This window comes from Paramacrobiotus metropolitanus, unplaced genomic scaffold, assembly GCF_019649055.1.
Source record: "Paramacrobiotus metropolitanus isolate TYO unplaced genomic scaffold, Prichtersi_v1.0 Parri_scaffold0000046, whole genome shotgun sequence".
In the NCBI taxonomy this organism is placed as follows: Eukaryota; Metazoa; Tardigrada; class Eutardigrada; order Parachela; family Macrobiotidae; genus Paramacrobiotus; species Paramacrobiotus metropolitanus.
In genome coordinates this window covers 678,864-703,210 of record NW_026570266.1, presented here as the reverse complement: position 1 = coordinate 703,210, position 24,347 = coordinate 678,864, and the positions used below count along the sequence as shown (strand labels likewise).

Here is a 24,347-nt window from a genome sequence, read left to right as displayed (position 1 = left end):
CTTACGAGCGGTATGCAGACAGGTCAATGACAGTGCCTACTGCCTGCGAGACTTGCTGAACCGTTGCCCTGGATTTTACGACAACGGCGAAACGCGCTACGTTACATGGTTTCGCCTCCCCAGCGTCCGTAAATCTCAAAGGCGGCAGCTGTGAGATGGTATTTTGGTTGTAGTCAGTCGTGTTTCGACATTTTTTTCCTTTCCGCGTACTCCGCTACTGCCCCCGACCCTCACGGAAGTCCGGTCGGTATATGAGGAAGCGAGTGTGTCCGCGCAGGTCACATCAATAGCCAGTGGCTTTCCGCGCTCCCGCGGGACGAGTGAAATCACGCACAGTACGTTACACGTGAATATTGTAAGCTTATCGGGCTGTCCGATTTTGGTAGGACCACTCTTCTAAGCAATTGCAAAAGCTAAGAACCGCATTTAATATTTCAAGATGAGTGAGTTACCCAGCTACCACTGCTGTCCATAGTAAGCAAATCCGCTAATTGACTCAGTGGCTGACTTACCTATCACCACTATCAAGTGATCATCGCAACGTGAATGACTAACCGAGGTATTTGTTGATTCTGGCAGTTGAATAAAAGAAACGCGAAGCCGCAGCTGTTTCTTGTGAAGTTATAATACTGTGTGGCGAAAAAAATACGGTATAATACTATTCTGACCGTGTTTTTTGAAAACATTAACTTTTACCACAAGCTAGGTATACCCTAAGCGATATCGCCGACATTAGTCATCGATCACGAAATTCTACATCAGACATGGCAAAACAGTCAGATTTCCATCTTCATTTGAATGTCTTCTCAGTCGTCTGGCATAAATGAAATGTGGCGTAGCGTTCCTCGCACACATGCATGATGCACATTTCTATCGCTATTAAACCCCCCAGGCACACTAAACTATCTATAGTTCTACAGCTACAACTCAACCTTCAACAAAATGGACTGCAAAACTTTTGCACTGTTTCTGGTCATTTCTGGCATGCTCTCTGCGTATGCCGTGCTTAATCCAACCTGCGATCAACTGGACATGCAACTCCGGATTAGCATTCGAAAAGAGTGGACTGAAAAGAAAAAGACTGAGAAGCGCGCCCCTGGATCGAAATCATTATGGCCATTTACGGAGGAATTCCTACGAGAACACCGGGACAGTGGCGACGCATATTGCCGGTAAGCAGGTTTTATCGGCGGCGGCTGATCGCATTGCGTCGTAAAAGGAACTATTAAATGACTATTAAATCTAAAGTAATTAACTATTAAATAACTATTAAATTTAGTAACTATTAAATCCAAAGGTCAATATGGGCTTACATTTTACTGACCTGTAGATATGCCAACGACACCGCTTCAGGTGTGCGAGATCTGTTCAACCGCTGCCCCGGATTTTACGATACCTTCCAAGCAGGCTATTTCACATGGTACGAATATGAGAGAGCGACCTTCTTTGCCAGACTCTGCGAAACGACAGTCGAACCGGTAAAATTCTTCCGCGCAATAAAACACTGTGCCAAACAAGACATGACACTGTTCTGGTCTTGCTGCGCGCCTCATCACGTGCATGGCCAAGATGTTGAACGAAATACAACCGCCCCCGTCGCGCACCGCAATTTCTGCCAGTAGGTTCTTTCCAGTGCCGGCGACAACGGATACTAACGCTTTCAACACTATTCAGCTTACTATGATACAATTGCGCATGGGTATTCTAAAGTTGATACTAATATTTCTGACTGCATAGTAGGTCCATCCAGGAAGTTATGGGACGCATGAACGGTCCAGACGCCCAAGAAATGGCCGGGAAATGTGGGCAGGACGCTGTGAACGCTTTGAAAGAGGCACATACGCAGTTATATTCCATTCTCTGCTTGAACTGACCCCAATGTTGACGACAGCGTAACATTCAATTAATCAGTGCAGCATTTTATCTCTCCGTGAGTTAGGCCGTTTGTCGTACTATTTGAGGCCGTCACATGGGCGCAGCGTTTCCGGCGCCGCTGCGGCAAATGAAGCAGCCCTAACGTCAAGGCCGACAGCGGACAATAAATAACAGCTTAATTATTTTCGGCTTATTGCCATAAGTTTGCCAATGGATCATAACACTCTTTATTTTAGTGCAGATTTTTTCAAGAAAAATTTTAGCTAGTTTAACTGGCATACAAAATAAATGATTGGAAAGATCATTTATTTACCTGTTAAAATATCTGTAGACTCTGCTCGCTGATTAAAACCGATCGTAACCTTGGGTCAGTAGAAAACTCAGTTTCCAACTGAAAAGGTGCAACAGCTGGCTTGTTGAGACTACGTAAAAACCCAACCCGAAAAAGCGTAGAGAGGTGTACAGCTGTAGGCAACTCTGTTTTTTGACAGAATCCACAGAGTATAGACTTCTTGTCTTCCTACCACCACGCACATCCTTCCTTCGAACTTGAGTACCCAATCACCGAAAACTGCCGGTATGAATGTGCAAGTTTTACAAAACAATCGATCTACAGACAGAAGTGTCGCGTTCATTTCGCCGGTGCCACAAGTAAGCATAAGTACCGGTACTGGGTAGCAGTGACAGTACTGCTTTACCAGAGTTTATCGTACAAGCGATCCACAACTTAGATTAGAACTGCTGCAGCTTGAAAACAATTCTACATACGATATATCAGATTCCAGTGGCGCGAGCCATACTTCGAAACATTTGCTAGTCGCCTGCTCGTTTTTAGCGCTATTAAAACCATCACAAACATTATAGCCGAGCCGCCAGTCATCGTAAACAGGATGGATTACACGATTTTACCCGCAATTCTGGTGATTTCTTCCTCGCTGTTCGCTTACAACGTGCTCAGCCAAACCTGCTACGACCTGGATAAAAAATGCTGGGGTTACATAGCAAAAGAAGGCCCGGCATATGAGAAATTAGCGACGCTCTCTCCCGGATCTAACTCAACCTGGCCCGTTACGGAGGAAATCCTTCAAGAGTATCGCCTGGCTGGCGAGGCGTACTGCCGGTGTGTTTGGTCGGCGGCTGTAACAGACGCAGTAAAGATATTAGTGCCGCTTAGTATTTTAAACCTAAGGAAATCTGATTGCAGACAGGTCAGTGAGAACGCCTACTGCCTGAGACACCTACTGGACTTTTGTCCCGGATTTTATGATGATTGCGAAATACGCTGCTTTACACGGCACGACTCCGAGCTGCGGATGATCATCGCCAGACTCTGCGAGACGACGGTCGGACCGGTACAAATGATTCGTGCGGTGACACACTGCACCCAACAAGACCCGGAACACTTTCGGTCTTGCTGTCTCGTTCGCAGCGAGGATGGCAAGGTCGAAAGAAATGGAACTATCGTCGCTGCGCGGCACAATGCCTGCCGGTAAGTCCTTGCTGGCCACTGCCGATGTTGAGAAATGATGGCGGTTTCACATGACTCTACCATGCTAGTGTTGCTCTTTGATCTTACATGGTTTTTATTCTTTATCCCTATCCTTTTATTGTAGGGATATTCAGGCTACTACGCTCCGCATGAATGGCACCCAAGGCGAGGAAATGGCCATAAAATGTGGACATGACGCTATGGATACAATCAAGGAAGCGTTCACGCAGTTATACGCCCTTCATTGTTTAAATTGACTTTGTACTTTTGACAGTGTGACATTTGAGTAGTGCAACATTTGATAATGCAACCCAAATCGTGGTTACTAGTACTTCTATAGTACTTGAAGTTGCCTCCATTTTCTCGAACTGTTAATTTTTTGCAGAGCCTACAGGTGTTTCTTGAATGAAAACCACGTTCGGCATTTTTTCGAAAACTTAAAACGAATTTTTGAATGTTTACTTCAAAACTTCAGTGGTAAAACCACTTAATGACTGCTCTTTTGCACAGGGTTTTGCCAGTCAACAGACGTGTTGCTGGTATGTAAAGGTACAGTAATGGTATCGATATCAAGTGTCGTTTTGCCTTACTGCTACTAGTAAGTATTATATCCGGCGTGACGTTCTGAGTCCCGACCCACTTTCTCTGTTTTCTGACCAGCGCAACGAATAGGAGCTCACGACAGTCAGTTTTTATTTAGGCACAATATTATCGATTTTTCCTTTAATAAAATAAACATCAAACAAGAACTTAATATTTAAATTTATTTCAATACTTAATACAACGCCAAGTTCAAAGAAACGCCGATCTGTGTCGAGCGAGAAGACTGAATATCAGTAAAGCTTAGTTAAATGGGCTGTTGCTAACGTCAGCAGTGAGCCACTTGCTCACTGCACTTCAAGGGATACGATGGAGTATCCCTTGAAGTGTAATAAAATTTTCTGATTTATTCTTTCGTGAAAGCTGCTTGCAGAGATATATTGTCAGGAATAGTCGGCAGAATGCTTGTGGCAGAAGATATGTAATGAAATACCGATACCATGAGGAATTCCTCGTAACAGGTTAACTGGGTTACCGTGTGGTTACTTTGTTGGCTCGTGGTGTCCTCGTTTTAAAATCATTACGGCGGTGCAATGTAAAAAAAATCGCACATCAGATATGTAACTTACTTATACGCTTTCTCCTACCTCGTGCACCGGATCTGGGACCACAATTTCAACTACCGCTTGAAATAAAAGCTCCCATTGATCCTATCACAGAAATGATCCAAAGCCCAAAGGTTTCGTTTTATAGATGCTATCAGCACTTTACGTTCTGGTTACTATGGAATAAGAACGCTGCCGGTGTAACTTATTGTCGTGTTCGTTGCTGTGCTAACAACTGACAGACGTAACTGTTGCTACCGTTTTACTTTCTACATTTTTCTGTCGTACCGTAAATTTTCCTGCTGGCTGGCTACATGCACAACGTTATTAAATTTTGTACTTCTAGTATTAGTATACCTATTGAAGTATTCGCTCGTAGCACAATGATATAAACATTTCCGTTGCTTGTTGTAGAACTCAAAAAAAGGTAAATGGACTGCAGGACTTTTCCATTAATCTCGCTGTTTCTCTGCACGGTGGTCGCTTACACCACACTCGCCAAACCTGCGCGGAACTAGATGCACAGTGCCGGGCGTATGTTGAAGAGGCCGAACAGGCTATGGCTCGCCTAGTGAACGTAAGACCAGGACCATACAGCGAGCCAGTCACCGAGGAATTCATCGAAGCAAACCGACATATTGCCGACGCACACTGCCGGTTTGTTTTCTCCACAACAGCATATTCTCAAACAAATACTGTTTTGTAAATTGTCGTAAAACGCATGACAGCACTTACAGGAGCTCTCTTGCAGAACTGCCAATAATACCGGTTACTGCATTAAGGACGTATTTACCCGGTGCCCCGACTATTACAATAACTATTAACCGCAGCGTCGGCTACAATGATGCGGGATGGTACGAGTCGGAGCTGAAGATTGCCTTTGCCAGAATCTGCGATACAACCGTCGGAGCCATAAAAATGCAACACGCGGCCGGCAACTGCTACGTAAAGGATCGCATTCTCTTCAGGTCCTGTTGCCATCTGCGCCCGGATGATGAATACGAGACACATGGAAATGTGACGATTGCCCATCAGAAACTGTGCCGGTAGGTAAACCGTACACGCATGCTAATGTTGGTACTGGACCACTGACTGAGCATTGAGCAGCGCCGCATAACGACCGCTTTTTGTCACCAGCTTAGAAGTAAGGTTGTAAATGAAAATGACTTTTATTTCCGGCATTATAGCGCACGGAATTCCTAGCTTACTAAATGCTTTGAACGCTTACTTATAATACTACGTACTGTCCTACCGTTTTGCGTGGGATCCTGTAGGAGGTTCGAGCTAGTTGCGGAACGCATGAACGGTCCGCAAGGGACGGCAATGGCTGGAAAGTGTGGACAGGACGCCTTGCACACCATGAAAGAGGGACTACGCCAGTTGTACACTGCTCACTGCTTGGTCTGACCCTCATCCTTCACAGAATAATCCTCGTACCACCGCTGTTTGGGATAGTCGAAAAAATAATGTTAAGCACAACCAATGGTAACGAACCATGAGGGACATAGCAAAACATCGGCAACGGTTACCCTTTTGGGTTTCGGTTCTTATACTTTGTACTTGAGCTTTCAGACAGTACTCTGTATTTGCTGAAAAACATGGCAAGATTACTCGTATAGTAATAATCTTAAAATAATCGTAATATTGTGGTAGTGGTAATAGACAAAACCAGTAACAACATGAAACCCACTTTACTCATAGTCATAGTCAGTTTCGTAGAAGCTTCATACGTTAGAACATTTTTACATGAAATTGCTAGCATTTTTATTGGAGTCAGTTTTGCCGTTACGTGTGCCGCATCTTATGCCGAATCAGCATATCGATTTTTAATTTCCCGATAAAAATAACCGGTATTACAAAGACCATTCAAGTTGATGCAACTTAATAAAAAAAACTGACACCGTCCGTTGTGTAAAAACACCTGACAATGAACGAAACCGACAATAATCAGATAAAACGTTAAGAACATATAAACACCAAATCTTACGATTCATTTCAAAGCGACTAAAAAGAAGAACAGCACCTCCATTTTCCACCCGAAAAACACTGCTAAAAAAACCACCCATCCAGACAAAATCCACTTAATTTCAAACCGTATAAAAAACCGACACAATTTGCACCGAATAATGATGTAAACTCTCTCTTTTTCCTCCGGTACGCGACATTTAGGAAATAACACAGTTTTTAGCTTTACTCTCGCCGCCGCTGTCCGCCGCGGCGGAGTGGCCGCGCCGCAACGGCAACGCCCGCGCGGAGGGATGCGGCTCGGGGTGGTGGTGCGCCCCGGGATGGGGGGCGGGGGAGGGGGGCGCGGGGCCTCCGAGGGTCGACGCCGAGGTGGGGAGGCCGCGCGGGCGGGTGTCGCGGTGGTGGTGGGGGTGGCGGGGATCGCGGTCGTGGTCCAGGAAGGTCTGGGCGCTCTGCGACTCCGGGAGGACGCTCATCTGCACATAGAAACTAACCTGTACAAACTTTTACGAACAAATATTAGAGTGCGAATGAATAATGTTTAATGCTTGTATACAGATACCTATCGCAATATTCGTCTAACAATGGTAAGCAGACCTTTTCCACGTAGTTAAAACTTAACTAAAAAACATTAAATATTAATGTCAAATAAAAAAACCACTTCAGAGAAGGAAAACGACAAGGTCAACTGATCAATCGACAAGCTCATCAAAACGACAAGGTACAAAATCGCTGATACCGTTTAATTCCGTTTAAGCAAATTGAAATTAAACCGTTAACAAAAATCCCAACTTCATTTCCGTTCAGCTAACTGAAAGTTAATGAAATTATGCAATTGTTTCCCCCGTCACTTGATGCCGTGATAGAAAACTAAAACAACTAAACCACTAGATCTTAATAACATAAAAAAGGAACCATCGCAAATTTTAAGTAATTTATTCAGTCTGTGGTTTGGTAGATCAGATTTTTTACAGCCACTCTACTACAATAACTGACACTATCGTCACCGACCATCAAACCAATGCGATGCGTACCATTTTGCCGGGCGGATAGGTGTCGCTGTTGCGCGGCACTTTGACCCGATGCTGCACCATCCGTTCCTCCTCGGCTTGTAGGCGCTGCGCCAGTTCGTAGTCCGACAGACTCTCACTGCCGGCCTCCTCCACGGGCAGATCGGTCGGCGCGGTGGGCAGCGCCGTGGCGGCGGCGGCCACGGCGTCCTCCTGCTCCTGCAGCGACAACGCCAACTGCAAATCCACATCCATCTGCTGGCTGGCCGTCGGGGATAGCGGCTCCTTCACCACGGTGCGCAGCTGGAACTTCGCGTCGAAGAAATCCGTATCACCTGTGCAACGCAAGCAATAACGTTCCCTGATTATTTATCTGGATGAATTTTATCAACATTTCTTAAAAATTGCGCTTTTACGCATTGAAGTGGTGTATCGCTGAATTTTGGGCGAATTTTGACGACTCGACAAGGTGAAATTTTAAAATATGGCAAACAGAGAACAAAATTTCGGAAAAAATATAACTGAAAAGAGAAACCCCCAAAACCACTCACAGAGAAATTTTGTACAACAACACAACGCTCACAAGGAGAAAACACGGTACCCTAGTTGTGGCACTACACTACGGCTTATACAGAAAACCATTACCAGCACGGCGCTGATAGTTGTTTAGCGGTTGTTAATTTCTTTTCTCTTATTATTATTCAAAAACAGCAATATTATTCTGGTCAGCGGATTCAGCAAAAGTTGCACGGTAATTTAAAGTGAAAACGTTCGTTATAATCTTCCGGAAATGGCGCTTTTTATATCACCCAACGCAGAACATTCGATCAGACTACTGACGACTGTGTGTAACAAAATTCAGATACAAGTAGCTTTCTTCATCCACTGACCTTCAATGTTGCTGATCTGCTCCCAGACGCAGGAGGCTTCCCCGGCATAACCCTGGTCGGTTACCAGCGCGTAGATCTGGTCCTTGTGCTTGACGATGGTGCTGAAGTGGTTGTTGCGGAAGAGCACGTACAGGGCGTTCGGCGTCAGGCACTCCACCAGCGCGATCAACCCGGCGTACGTCAGCTGCCCACCGGTCCGCTCCAGCCAGTCCTCCGCGTGAAGCACCTCCTGCAGCATTACGATGCACTGCACACTTTCAATCAAATCACACTGCGTACATTATATCATTTTTTTATTTATTTAAACTCTAGAAACAAAACTGGAAAATCTTGGTAAAAATAACAACAAAGATTTATTATTCAAAATACATTTTTAACTTGATTATTCTTATATTTGAGGAATGATAGTCAAATTTATTTGAAAAGATCTACGTACAAACTTACGATGATTAAAACACGAACTTCTCGCTACCAGAACTACTGGTATTTAAAATACGACAACAATTACTCAAGTACCATTACAATATTTATCAAAAAAATAAACATTACATTTGAAAAATTTTAAGCATATTATTTTAGACCTACTATATGTTTTAACTACTTTATTGTATTTATTAATATTATTTCGGTATTAGCGGCGCGTTTTCGGATGATTTAAAGAACGTCAAAATTACGACAGAAAAAGTCAAAACGTAAAATCATCACAGGTTTAACAAAGTTGCGCGACACATGATCAAACATATAATTAAAAACAAATTTAAGCAGAATTTTCGGTAATTATAACCGTCTTTTAAAAATTATACAGCATATTGAAAAAATAACAAAAACTAATCGAATAAGAGATATCTTATATCCCAAGATTTACCCGCGCGAGATGGAAATGTAGCTGTAGCCTACCTCAACGTGTTCCGTGGGAGTCTGTTTGGCGTTGATGATGTACTCGACGAGATGATTGTAGCTGCCGCACTTATCGATGACCGTTTTGGCCGGATCATTGCTGTCCACAATCCACCCGTGCACCAGCGGCACATCCAGCACGTCGAACACCAACGTGTCCTGCGTGAACTCGTACTGCCGCGGTCCGGCAAATCTGCAGCAGCGGAAGTGACAAATTATCAGTATGGTAGAAAAGTTATCCGTAGAAAAAATAAATATGGTTGAAATATGGTAGAAAACTTATCATCTTTAAAACAAGAAGTCTGCTCAAAAATAACTGTGAGGACTGTTTGCTAACACAACTGTTTGCGTAATCCGTGTATCGTTTTTAAATTCCGCTTGTTCAATATCCCACTGTTATACACTACACTACGATCATCGCCACACACCCCGTTTTGTTCTAGGAAACTAACAGTAAGTAAGAGTCTCATAGTTTTACTTTTCTCGATTGCCGTGAAAATTTACAAATCAAAGCTGCACACTGAGCAACAGACTTTGTTAAATAATGAAATAAAATTTATTATCTATTTTATTTTTTAACTGATGATAGTAAAATTGTTGTGACATACAAGGAAAAAGCCTACAGTCAATCAGAAAATAATTCCGCCAGCCGGCAAAGAATCAAGCTGACAGAATTATCGCAAAAACAATTCCAGCGATAAAAAGCAACAACTGTATAAAATTAATAAAACGATACAGTTTTCTGGAATTGTGGCCCGTGAGTAAAAAACCACGTCGATACAGTCAGATTCTAATCATAAATCCTAATCAAAATTACGGTAAATAACTTAGGCCAGTACGAGTACTAATGAATTCTAAAATTATTAAAGTAACACAGAATAATTTTTTTTAAAAGTATAAAAATCATCAGATTGTAAATAGATTATTATTACTGTAACTACTGTCGATTTATTTCATTCCATAATTTTCACGGCTGCAACCAGGCCTACTACCACAAAATTTACCACGTTACTACCTTTTAAATTTAAAGATAAAATGTAAATTAATCGTCACAGCCTTAATTGTAATTTTGTTATGACGAACAATGGTTAACCATAATTAATAAATAAAAAAATAAGAAAAATATTAAAGCATAATAAAAATAAAAGAATAATTAATAAGCATCCAATAATTTAACGAACATAATTCTACTGCGAAATAAAAAAAGATAATGACGTTTTACAAGCGACAGAAACTGCCGGTCTGCCAAGGCTATTCTCCTTTTCTCCGCACACACTCACCGGACGTTGATATCCAGGCCCGTCTGCAGTTTGGGCAGAATGGCCAGCGCATCCTGCACATTCTGCTCGTAATTGCGCAGCTCCTCCTCGCTGGCCGTCCGCGGGATCGACTCCAGGATGAGACTGGCCAGCTGCGCCATCAGATTCTCCCCCGACTGGTACTCGATGCCCGGCTGCAGCTGCAGGCGGCGGGTAAGGAGCAGGACGTTGGCCAGACTGATCAAGGGGCAGGGGCCGTTCTTGTTCTGCATGACGATGGGCAGGGACACCGGCGCGTGCTGCTCGTCCTCCCCCAGGATGATCCACTTGATCTGGTAGATGGACGTCTCGGGGGAGAGGGGATACGCCGGGCTGGGCGATTCCGAGGGGAGCGGGGGAAAGACCAGACTGCTCGGGGGGTGTCTACAACGGAGAATACGTACTGCAACTGCAAGTCAAGCACGAAGAGAAATCGACTGCACCAGTGCAATTTAATTCAACAAAATTTAATTTAATTTCAACAAATGCTGGGACACCGTGGCCGTGTCTCACGTGAACGCTAGCTCGAGAAAAGCCGGGAGCGTAGCCCAAATGGCGGAAAGCAGTAAGCGCGGGAAATACGATTTCGTAGAAGAGTTGGGATATCTCTTCTATCCTCTGGCAGTCGAGACTTTCGGGACATTTGGAGTGTCTTTTGCGGAGCTGATTCGATTCGTCGGCCGGAAGATCCGCGAACTATAACCGGGGAACCTCGATCTACGGCCTTTTTGAGACAACGTTTAAGCCTGGCAGTAGTCAGAGGAAATGCAGCGGCCGTTTTGGGCACGCTGCGCGCTCGTAATGATACTAACGATTTTGGATGTTTTTCAATGTTTAAAATTCAATCATTTTAATTAGTTTAAATTTGCGAAGGCTTCTTGTCATTGAGTACAGGCTGTTGCCAAATAAAAATCAAATTTAATTATGATTTATTTTCGGAATTTTATCAACGAATTTTGCCATTTTAATTTTCAGTTATTTTAGGTTAATTTCCGATATTTTATTTTTAGTTATTTCGTATTATTAGCGAATTTGAATCCGATACAAGTACGAGGAGAAATTGATTGTTCAGCAGTGCGTTTTAGTTCAACAACTTAATAATAATTACGATTAATTTTTGTTATTTTATCAACGAATTTTGCCATTTTAATTTCAGTTATTTTACGGAAATATTTTACGCACTGCTAGTCAGGTAGGTACAACGAGAAATCGATTGTTCACCAGTGGAATTTAATTAAACAAAATTTAAATATGATTCATTTTCGGAATTTTATCAATGAATTTTATCATTTTAATATTCAGTTATTTTGAGTTAATCTGCGATATTTTATTTTCAGCGGCTTCGTATTATTAGCGAATTTGATGCGATACAGTTATCACGACTTTATTAATTTTCCAATAACCAATAAAAAAACTGGAATTTATCACTGACGATTTTTGCCATTTGAGTTTTCAAGTATTTTATTATTAGCGTATTTGACCCCATCCCAAATTCAGTTAACTAAACAAACGGGTTTTCAGAAGATTGATTAAAAAAAATGAATATGCGTGCTTATCGTAACTACGTAGATTTTGTATTATTTTCGGATGTATTTTCGGCCTTGGTAACGATTGGTTCGTCGAATCCAAGCCACTATTCTACGTTGAAGCTGTTATTCACAATCATCGTGTCATCTAGAACGCTGTTAAAATTTTATTAAGCAGACTTAACTGCAAATGCTAATTCAATTTATTTGATTATTGTTCTGATTTTTCAAAATATTAATTCTGTAATAAATTTAACTTTCTGATAATATATATTAACCAGAATTTAATTTGCGTAACTTAACTACTCGTATAATTATCAGATTTTTTGTAGGTAGTTATATAAAGTTTAACCTAAATTATGTATTTACTGCTTTACGTAACTGAATTTACTGTACCTAATTTAACAGATTTGAACTCCAAAAGCTTGGCTTTTAACAAGTCAAAAACCATCAAACCACTTGGATTAAAATAATTCAGTCAACGGGCCAAATTCGCGGCGAAAAATTCATTTGGGATTTGCCTAGCAGCAAAATGTCAGCAAATAACAAAACAAAACTCATTTATATTCGGAAAAAACAAAATCAATACTTATTCGTGCACGTAAATAAAGAAATCTGACTATCAAATTAAAAAATAAATTAAAAATACGTTTACAAAATTAACAAAATTTACTACAAAATTAAATGCTTACAAAATTAAACAAAAAATAAACTTCGATGACAGAATCAAAAATAAAATGATGTCAAAAAAAACATCCTAACTGGACCTAACATTCAATAATAACGCTGCTAAATGAATTTCCTAGTCACTCACCGAGGAGGTTTACTGGGCGCAGGCACATCACTCTCCCCGGATCCAGGAACCCCCACGTCGACACTCTCCACCCTCCCGACCTCCTTTATCACACTGCCCTCCTGATCCTTCACAGTCTCATCACGGAGATCAGTCTCTCCTCCAGCAACACCCCACACACCGACTCCTGCATCACACATCCCGGAGGCAGCTGGGAACCCCCCTGAGACCTCGGCGTCCCCCCTGCCTCCCCTTTCTCCGTCGTTTCCTGATTTTCTGCTGAAAGACTCTCGACTGCAGGGGCCTGATCACAGGGGGATGACGGGGAGGGGAGAAGATCCACAACTGATGCGGGAAGATTCGGGGCGCCCCGTTCTCCCACTGTATCCACATCGGGCACCACGCACACACTCTCCGCATCATCTGCGGATGTTTTCGCCAGTTCCTCGTGGAAATTTGTCGTGAGGATGGCGATGGGGATGATGTATTCCTCGGGTTTAGATTCGGGTGGGTCGGATGACGATGATGGCGGAGGAGCGTCTAAATCCATGGTGGACGCCAAAAACGTGAATAAACACGCAGAAGAAAGTAAAAAAATATTCCAAATAAAATCCTTAAATGGCAGATCAAAAAGTGTGAGAATTTTCAGTGAGGTAAATGAGGCGTTAATAAAACGGCAATGGAAAAAAAGAAAAACATTCACGCTGGCTGCATGTTGACAACAGCCATAATATGACGGGAAAAAATCATGAAAAATGTGTCAGACGATTTGGGAGATGTTTTTCCGATGAGTCAAAATTATGACTGATGTAATGGCTGCATAGTGACGTAACCGCCGCTCTCTCTCTGGTTGTATGTAGGCGACCGAGTGCTTCCGCGTTGGATTAGAGTAGAATATATCGGCGCATATTGGTAAATCTCTGTACACGGATGCTGTCTAGCTATGATGTGTAACAGAGAATCCTAAAGGGCTTCCAGTTTAATTTGCCACAGAAGCAATCGATATTGAACTTGTACGGTGTTCGTGTACGTACTTCGTACGCTACAGTCGTAACTCCTCCCCGTCGCGCATGCAACTGATTAAATTAAATGTAATATTATGAATTTAATCGTGTGTGTTGTGTGTGTTGCGTTAATCACAAAAAATCAATCAATTTTAAAACTTAATGTTACTTTGCTTTAATGTCAAATTGTTCTTCATACTCGGACTGTATCTGAATGCAAGTGGTATTAAAAATTAAATTAAGAATTTAATTAAGCAAATTAAGCAAGAAGAACAGAATCATTAATATTATTATCATATCCATTCAAATTTTTTCGAAAATTTGCAGAACCGCTAACCGCATTGTACTAATCCATCAAATAAATAATTTTGTAATTTTATTATAATTTTGTTCGTTTCATTTACTATACGCGGATATCGAGATGCCGACCGGCGATACATTCATGATCGCTATTCTAGCATACAGTAGTACAGTCAGAGAGAAAGGTACAGTAGTATACTGCTAGTGCTCCAACACCGCTGTGTTCGCAGTGCGCCCAAACGTTGTACACAGCTAGGCAATCGTCGTCGGTTTGATCTTCGGCCTCGACAAGTGTCGCAGTCCCACTTTGAAGATTTTTTCTCCATGCCGTTGGATTGTTCGTTTGAGTTGAACGAGCGCGTATGGATGGCATCGAGGAGGCATTGTGGATGATTTCTGCGAATAAATGCCCCATAAGGAGGCAGCAGCAAAAATTAACGTACACCACTTGCCGAGCGCTGTACAATTAAATTGTCCAATTACTAACGTATAACGTGAGTAACTCGACAATTACTAACGTATAGTAGTACATATGTCGCTTTCCATGCCCCCTGCCATTTGCCGAGAAGTAGAGCAGATCCTGACGGTTAGGTAAAACTTGTTAGATAAGAGTCAGAAGACGTACTGCAGCAGGAGCAACTACCGGTACTGGTTGTGAACGGTTGTACATGTACAGCACTGAAGATGTGGTTTAATTTGTGTATAATGTTGTTTGTCACGCAACACACCAGCAGCAGGACTATAGTACTAGTATCTGTACTACGTACTCTGTACAGCAATAATTAGCGAATTATCGGGAAAACTACACTATTCTCCCGTTATTAGCGGCTCCGAATTGCTGTATTTACTGTTGTGCCGTTTTCTTGAATTTTTTTACTGCAAGTGTGCGTCTTTCTCTAAGTTTCTCTTTTCATTGTGGCATTTGGTATCTCCGTAGTAAGCATCCGGTAAAACGATGACATCTCGAAGCGAAACACTTTTTCTCTTCGCAGCAGTTGCCCAGATTGCGCATTCAGTACGTTGTTGACCATAATGTCCAAGTTTTAAAACTCAGCGATTTGCTTAAGTTAAGACTTCGGAGCATTCCACCGGCTTCTTTTTCGCCTTTGAATAAAGTCAAATGACTTCCTAGGGTGGCCAGTCCAACATAATGCCCCGATACAGAGAAAATGTGGACGATTATCGCATTCAGCCAGGAATGGCACTGGGTAACGCCTACTACGCTCCCCACCAACCCGCAAAAGTCCCATTAAAAATCCCCCAGTGGACGCCGACGACCTCGCCGTATTACGCCGCTCCCGGATCCGGTGACGGACCAGCACGATGGCGCGGCCAGCACGTGTACACTCCGAAGAGCACCTGCAGCCGTTGCATCCAACCCACGCCTACCAGCAGTTCCAGCACCGCAGCGCCATCTACTTGTCACATCAGCACGCGCTGGCGAAAGATCACCGAGACCGTGACAACCTGTTCGCCCACGGTGTGCGTGCCGCCTTGCCTTACACTTTCAACCACCCTCACGGAAACCGTTGTCAATTCCATGTTCATACTCACCGTGGTTACAAGCTACAGCACTGTGACAGTAGACGGTGTATATGGATTTAAGGAGCCGGAAGTGCCTAAAGCACTGTTAGCTGTCAACCAGCCGACGTCGGGTGCTACTGTCGATGATGCAGTGACCCGTGTCCGTAGGGCTGTTGTTGGTACGGTAGTTGATAGTGACAGTACATCGTCGCCCTGTAGCTATATTGGCATCCAGACGCCGCCGGTTGGCAGTGGTGTAACGCTGTCCACCAATGGAAATCCCTGCTACAGTATCGCCGTCACGCCCACCGTTGTGCAGTTCGAGACCTGCACTCTGGAGGTGGATGTGACGTCGTACGGGCCTGGTGTACAAATGGGGGAAGGCGGTTCCCTGACAGCAGTTGAAGAAGCACAACTTCCCCCGGTTACATCTAGTGGAAGTACTTGCAGGTTCGGGTACTACTGAATGCAACATTAAATTGCGACTGTTAATTCGGTATTATGTATGTCCATCTTAAAATGCAAAGTTTGTGGTGAACTGTCACGAGTTTACCTTGAAATCAGCCTCAGTAATTCTTCTTTGATTGTACTCACTTATTAAAAACATAAATGATTTATTTCGCATTCCTCACATATTTTTTTTAATTAGTTACAGTACTAAAATTATTTCGCTACCTTTTTAATTCGCTGTAAATTCGTGAAAAAAAGTAATAAGAATCATTGTATTACTGCAATCGGCCTATTTACGAAATCTTTAAAATTAAAACTGCACATACTTCTAAGGATTTTATGCAAGGTTTTCAGTAGATGACCATGCTTCTTTATAAATCGCTGAATATAGGTACAGTGCGATCGGGAGAAATACTGAATTGGTGCACTTCTATCCGAATTCGTACAACTAGTACGAGGCAAGTGTCCCTTAAATTAATAGACGCGTTTTGCCTTACATAATTTGACAGACGCAGTGTGTGAACCTGTCAGTTCACATGGGCTGGCAGCGTATAATAAACGGTTGACTGCATTGCTGCCATTGACGTAACGTTAAAGTAAGTTGGCACTCACACTCGCAAAAAACCTCAACCGAACCTACAAACTTATGTTCCAAATGGTGGGAAAAAATCAGGGAATTTTTTACATATAGTAGCTATGGTAGCAGAAAGTTATGAACGTTTGTGGTTCCTCGTAGACATATGTAGCATAAGGTTCAAAGTGAAGAGCCGTTGAAGAGGATCCTATGCTATGTCTACGAGAAACCATAAACGTTCATAACTTTCTTTGCTTGCCATGAAAACTTACTTGCTAGGTACCAAAAAATTCCCAAATTTTTTCTCCATCATTTGGAATGTTAGTTTGTAGTTGTGATTGAGGTTAAGATGAGTCGTCGAAGTCAATGGGAGCAATGCAGTCACCATTTGTGTTACACGCTGCCAACCCATGGTGGCTGCCAGGTTCGCACAGTGCAGTCAAGGTTGTCAATTTATGGTTTAGGGTTTATTGCTTAAAGTCTACAGGTACAAGGAATCGCTCCTAATCAAGACCTATAGACAATTCAAGTAAAAACACCAACAATAACGCTGAAAACAATATTAACCGGTACGCAAAAGTACAAGTAAAACATTGTGCATATCAAAGCTACGACAAAATCTGTATTAAGTCACGAAAAAAACTCTTTTGAAAAATTATCTCTGATCCACTGAACGTCTTTCCACTGAACTTCGTCGAGGGTTTTCTGAAAGGTCAGCACAGAGCGATAAGCTGATGCATCCAAGTCCAGTTCGTTCCACAGTTTGGCAGTCCAACTTGCGAACGATTCTTCGCTTGCAGCAACAGTTGTTCCACAGAAGGTCGTTTTTGCTGGTTCAATCGGGTACGGATGACGGGACATGCGATCAGCATGTCGTGTATTTCCTGCAATAGAATCAGCGGCAGTAACGGGTTCATACCGCACGTAGAAACAATCACCAAAAGGTACAGCTCCAAACCATAATTTGTATGTCATGATCAGAGAATGTTTCACACGCCTCAACTCTACAGAATCCCACCCACACTCTCGTAAACGACCGTGATAATCTTCACGCGCACTGCCTAGTCGTAACCCCTTCAAAAATTTTGATACACACTTTTCAAGCGCATCTCTGCTGACTTTTGAATGAGGCCGTACCACTGGACTGCAGTAGTCAAAAAGCGGAAGAACAAGAGCTTTAAACAGACAAATTAGTGCTGCTGAATCGTAACGCCCGAAAAGAGAAAATATGTACCCTATGCGTTTCCTGATTTTTACACATATACTGTCGGTATGCTCATTCCATCGCAATTTGCGGTCTACATAAACACCCAGGTATTTCGACACCATATGATGTTCGATTTCAACGCTGTCGAGGTAGTACTTAGGCACGTTACTCAGACTACGTTTTTTTGAAAACCTCATGTGAACAGATTTTTTGGGATTAAAAGTTAAACGCTGACTCCGTGCGGCTTCGAAAAGGGAGGTCACATCGTCCTGGAATTTTGAACAGTCATCGTGTGCAATAATTGCCCTGCACAAAAATACGTCATCCGCAAACATAAAAATTTTGCTATTATTGCGTAAAACACTTGCCAATATGTTAATAACGCAAAGGAAGAGAATTGGACCTAGAATGGAGCCTTGTGGTACGCCACTGGTAACTATTCCACACTCAGAAAAAGTATTACTAACAACAACAATCTGCCGACGCTCTTTCAGATAGCTGTCTAAAATATTTATTATGCTGTTTGGAACACCGAACGATCGCAGCGTTTGGATTATTGAGGAATGGTCAACTTTATCGAATGCTTTCGAACAATCAAAGAAAAGCGCATCGACCTCATACCCATGCTCAATAAAATCTTCTGCAAACTTAGTAAACAATAAACATTGCAACTCAGTACTTCGCTTAGCTCGGTAGCCAAATTGACTGTCAGTTAATAAACCGTTCATTTCAAGAAAATCCCTTAAAAAATTAGCAATACAGCGCTCAAAAATTTTAGATATTGGATGTAACATTGCAATTGGGCGATAATTGTTTACAGCCGTTTGGTCACACGAATGTTTTGGCAACGGCATTACGAAAAACGTTTTCCACGACAGGAAATGACGAACATTTAATGCACAAGTTAAACAAAAGCATTAAAGGAACAACAACTGTTTTACCGCATGCTTTCAGTAAAGAATTTGAGAATTTAAAAGGCCCAGTTGATGATGAAAAATTGCATTGCTCTAGCGCAAGCAGTACTTGTTCGTCTGTAACTGCAAAATCAACTGGTGTTTTTTCCACGCGTGACTGCAACGAAGAACAATGGTTATCGCAGCTGTTCTGCGATTGCAGAAAGACCTCGTTAAATTTATTGGCTTTTTCTGCATCAGAAAACAAAATCTGTCCGGCTGGGCATTTTAAAGGTGGAAGTGACCTTTTGTCTACGCAGCGCTGTATGTACTGCCAGAACTTCTTCGGGTTATTACGAGTTGATGTCGCTACTTCTAAAACGCTATGCCTGCTGTGGGCTTTTAACAGAGAACTGGCCTTTCTCGAAGATTCTTTCCAGAGTAATTTCGCACGTTCTTTTTTTACTGGATATTTTTCGTTAATAAATTTCCGATATAGTCTGTTTCGCTTTCTTACCATTTTTAAAATTGAAGATGGATAGTTTTTCAGCTTTCTCTGGTTACTTTTACCAAAAACAAAGAAAGAATGCGCAACTTTAATAATTTCGTTTTCTAACTGAATGGCAGCACTACATGGGTCAGGCGCCGAGAGAACAACCGACCAGTTCGTTGCAGACATAGCGTTTTGAAAAGGTATAACTTGATTTACTGGAATGTTCCATTTCTCTTTTACAGAATCGAGTTCAAACTTCCGCGATCTGACGTACAGATAAAATTGAAAAGCTGAATGGTCATTAGATTCAGACGGAGGGGACACACTTTGTACATCCGTGATCAAACGGTAGGTAGAAACAATGCAAAGATCAAGGATGTTGTTTTCTCTAGTCGGAAAATCAATTATCTGGCGAAAATTAAACTCTTTTAACGAACTCAAAAGAATTTGTGAGGCACCAGTTGGCGCACTCAGCGTTTTCCAACAAATATCCGGCAAATTAAAATCACCCATAAGCACAAGTTTATTGCGTAACTCAACTGAAAAGTTTTCTTGCAAATGCTCCACAAGCATTGGCACTGCCAAAGCCTTAGATCTGGGAGGCGCGTAAAACACACCAAACAAACAGCCAAGTACCGCTGATTCAACAAATATGATCTCCAATTTATCGTGATCAAGATCAGTACGTCTAAAACCTTTAAACTTTTTCCGCAAAATTAAAGCAACACCACCATGATTATCCGATTTACGACTTTTCCGAAAAACATTGAAACTCCGTAAATCTGCAAATAAACTATCGCAATAAACCTCTTTGTCCCAGGTCTCCGTTAAGCCAATCACATCCGAAACCGAACAAAACTGTTTTACATTATCGTGTTTTGAATAAATACTATTTATGTTGGAGCATTTCACAGTGATTTTTCGAAAATGTCTTAAGCGGCCATTGTTGTCAGAATTTTTATTATTACACTTTAGAAAATTCAGAGGTTTTTTGAACTGGCTAGATCGCCGGCTCCATTAGAACCCACGCCATCAGTACTGTTATTGATATTACGTCGATCAGGACTCTTACAGAATTTTGCTACGTGGCCGGCATGATCACAGTTGTAACATCTCACGACAAAACGTTCTACTGGGCACACTGAAAAATCGAACCTTATGCTACCAGTTTTTTCAAGAAACTCGCATCCTTCGGCTGACGTTTCGAACACTAGGGCACACGTTTTAACAAACTCAGATTTGCTTGTTAATTTTTTCACGATTCGGACGTCAGAAGGCAAAACGCGTAAGGCAAAACGCGTCTATTAATTTAAGGGACACTTGCCTCGTACCAAATTAGTGTACCTATATCAAGTAATTAAGTAACATGTGTAAAATACGGTAACATACCAAATACCGTATTTAAAGGGGAAAAACGTAGTAAAAACATAGTAAAAAAACCATTCATTCAAAACGCATAAAAAGTTGTACCATGTACCGAGTTGTACGGTACTTTGGACAGAGATGCCTAGTGGTGATCAAACGAGACACAGAAATAACTACATTACGGTATTTTGGTAATAGACTAATAGTTAATACTACATACGTACGTTATGCTACACACAAATTAATAGAAGTGTCGTTCTGTTCTGCAATGCTTTCCCCAGAAGTAGATAAACGTCATTTTGAACATGGGCCGCGTGTAGTCCCCAATTACTGGTAACAATGCCACTTTTTTCTCATGTCACTGGATTTTTTTTGCGAGTTGAACGACCGCCTATGGATGGCATCGAGAGGCATTGTACGCGGATCACTTTCGCGCTTCAAATTACTAGATAAATCGAGCACATTATGCGTAAATAGGTCACTGCCAGCAAGATTGGCTGCAGTACGGCAGTAGAACCTGATAGTTATCAACAATGTTTGTACTCGTACTTAGTTTAACAGCTATACCAACGGAACGGTACTAACAGTGGTAGTACTAGTCCAGTGGCAGTTAATCCATATACGAGTAATATAATACATGTCGTTTTGTTTGCCGTCCCGCAGTATTAAAACGTTGTGCAGTAAACACTGTGTCTTTCCACAAGTAAACCGTAACGCAGCTGTCATACTGATCATCTGATCCTCTACCTTCCACTCCCTAAAATGCTGCCGGCTGCGAAATGCATTTGTCTTCTACTAATAATTTTATCGTCTGCGGTAAGTTTACTGATTTACCTGAGGACAACGCTCACACAGATTTGTTCATTTTATTGGAATTGTCATAACTGAATAAGAAGGGTTACAGTATTTATTTTGCATAAGTATTATTTATTAAAACCCAGTTTAGAATCCAGCCGATTTCCACACGAACTGAAATATATTCGCAGTTCTTTTGCGGATTTTTTCGTTCCTTAAGATACCTGTCACGTCGTTCCTTAAGATACCTGTCACGCCTTAAGATCCTTAACACAGGTCTTTATTGTGCCACTCTGGCCGGATAGATACTGGCAAATGATGATCTTCTAGAAATACTCGTAGTACCACATAAAATGCGTCCTCTAAAGGTCAGCACAACCATGCGGGTTGCTACGCGCTACTAGGCGCGTAGCCACACATTCGCAGTTCTTCTGCGATTTTTTGTTCCTTAAGAGACCAGTGACTTATATTCTGCTGTCTTGCAGAGGGTACAGGGCCACGTTATGCCCCGGTACAGAGACACGATGGACGATTTTGGCATTCAGCCAGGAATGGCACTGGGTAACCCGCACTACGCAACCCACCAATCGCCAAAGACCCCTGTGAAAATCCCTCAATGGACGCCGACGACCACGCCGTATTACGCCGCTCCCGGATCCGGTGACGGGCCAGCACGATGGCGCGGCCAGCACGTGTACACTCCGAAGAGCAACTGCAGCCAGTGCATCCAGCCAACGCCCACCAGCAGCACCACCTCCTCAGCCCCCTCAACCTGTCACATCAGCACGCACTGGCGTCGGATTACCGAGACGGTGACAACCTGCTCGCCCACGGTCTGCGTGCCGGCTTGCCTTACGCTTTCGACGACTTTCGCGGAAACCCTTGTCAATTCCATGTGTATCCGCACCATAGGAACAACCTACACGACGCGGGTGGAAGATGTGATAGAAATCACCGTCATAGCTACGCACATTGCGTCGAATGTACCGTTTAATGAAGTCGTTAACCGGGTCCCCAGAGCCGTCGAGGAGGTTACTGTGGTTCGCTCGAGGAGGAACACGTCACCGTGCAGTTATCTTGGTATCCAGACGGCAGCACTGGACAACGTTGTTACGCTGTCGACCGATGGAAATCCTTGCTACAGTATCGCCATCACGCCCACCGTGGTTGGCCGTCAGACCTGCACCCTGGACGTCATGGTGACCTCCTATGGTCCTGGTATTGGTAGTTCGGCGGGCGGCACGCCAACGGTTGATACCGATGCAGCACAGCTGACTCCGGTCACATCCAGCGGGACAACCTGCACTTTCCAAGAGAATGGAGTTTAGGTTACAACAGTGTACGTTATTACACAGTCTGTATGTATTTTGTGTACTTCTAATTTCTTAAATGTGCAGGATTAAAAGAGTTCATATCCGTTGAGAAAACGTTGCAGGGGTGTGCCAAGTAAAAAAATTGAATCCAACTTTATATGTTTACTGGAATTTCTTAATTGTTTAAAGCAAAATCATTCGTCGGCTTCACGCCCATTCATGTCATTCTACGTAACGTTTTATCATTGCGCTCGTCACGCATTAAAGACGCCTTTCAAAACTCCTCCCATAATAAAAAGACCTGCCTGTCATACAGACTCATACCTGAGATTCTTATATAGCTTTCTGTACCTTTGGCAAATTAGGTTTTTCTCGGTATTGTTGACAAAAATTCACCTTTGGAAAACGTGTATTATCAGCTGGGCCTCTACCATAGCCCGACTTTATAGCAATATGTCTTTTGCAGCAGAGTTTCAAACAGATCGAGTAATAACCAGACTTTTGGTACACAGCAATGCAATTAGACTTTTCACCCATTTTAGTACGCCATATCTCGGCAACCGCGCATACGGTTTTTTGAACCATGTATACAAATCATTTAGCTTTAGAATGAATGACCAAAACTATTACAAAAAAAGTGATTCGGAGTGCGCGAAAGCCAAAGTTTTAGTGTATGTATCCCATTTTTGACGCTATGTACCGGGTCATTTTCCTGAATTTTTCATCGCCGATGTCAGTAAAAATATCTGTGCTAGCACTGCCGTTGCTCTAGAAGTACGGGAGGAATGAATACGATTATACGAGGTTCATTCATTCCTCTCGTACTCCTACAGCAACGGCAATGGGAGTGCTGAAATGTGTTTGTGGACGGAGATGCAAAATAGGTGAAACTTAGTTTTAAGTTTGGTACGCCATTTGTAATCCTTGTAATCAACTGACGAGGCGCATACCCCAACTCTTGATTCTCTAATCAACCTGTAGTTGGTATCGTTAGAATCCTCAGAAATTAAGCAATATTTTGCAAAATTGACTTTTCCCCAGCTAAAGAACTGGGATTCAGAGATCTCTGAGAAACCAACTCATACAAAATGGTCGATTTCGATCAGAATTTCAGCAGACGCTGTTCAGACCGCAATACGATCTACGGCGTCCATTTACGGATGCGTGCTTACGCAACCGTCTTTTATGGGCAATACAAAGCAGTGTTTGTCGATAGCTATCGCACCTTTTCACCCCATTGCGCGTACTGGCATCGACTGGCTGCATCGGAATCAATGCAACACTGGACGCTGGCGCGCGATAGGGCAAAAAAGGTGATAGCTATCGAGATAAACACAATACAGAATCGACAGATTTGCAGTCTGACGTCGCAGATTCTGCGCACAAATGCGTATGGCGTATGCTGACGTTCTGATCGAAGTCAGCCATCATGTGTGCGTTGGTTTCTCCGGGATCTTTGAACCCCAGTTCTTTAGCTGGGGAAAAGTTAATTTTGCAAAAATGTTGATTAATTTCTGAGGATTCTAACGATACCAAGC

The 24,347-nt window shown here is 42.5% G+C and overlaps 2 protein-coding genes and 1 long non-coding RNA gene across 3 annotated transcripts; 2 read left to right on the top strand and 1 right to left on the bottom strand.

Moving 5' to 3' along the window:
• Positions 1-2,699: 2,699 nt before the first annotated feature.
• Positions 2,700-3,786, top strand: LOC129591509 (uncharacterized). Its single transcript, XM_055487181.1, has 3 exons — positions 2,700-2,995; positions 3,080-3,364; positions 3,489-3,786. Exons 1-3 carry the CDS (start codon positions 2,766-2,768, stop codon positions 3,619-3,621), a joined length of 648 nt encoding a protein of 215 aa, XP_055343156.1. The 5' UTR covers positions 2,700-2,765; the 3' UTR covers positions 3,622-3,786.
• Positions 3,787-5,068: 1,282 nt separating this feature from the next.
• Positions 5,069-5,859, top strand: LOC129591528 (uncharacterized). The gene is made up of 3 exons (XR_008690854.1): positions 5,069-5,166; positions 5,261-5,555; positions 5,784-5,859. It is a non-coding gene; the product is annotated as an uncharacterized LOC129591528 (long non-coding RNA).
• Positions 5,860-6,320: 461 nt separating this feature from the next.
• Positions 6,321-13,670, bottom strand: LOC129591431 (ubiquitin carboxyl-terminal hydrolase MINDY-1-like). Its single transcript, XM_055487079.1, has 6 exons — positions 12,913-13,670; positions 10,555-10,956; positions 9,275-9,467; positions 8,378-8,606; positions 7,512-7,822; positions 6,321-6,953 (listed from the first exon to the last, which is right to left on the bottom strand). The coding sequence occupies exons 1-6, from the start codon at positions 13,089-13,091 to the stop codon at positions 6,675-6,677; spliced, it is 1,593 nt and encodes a 530-aa protein (XP_055343054.1). The 5' UTR covers positions 13,092-13,670; the 3' UTR covers positions 6,321-6,674.
• Positions 13,671-24,347: the final 10,677 nt, after the last annotated feature.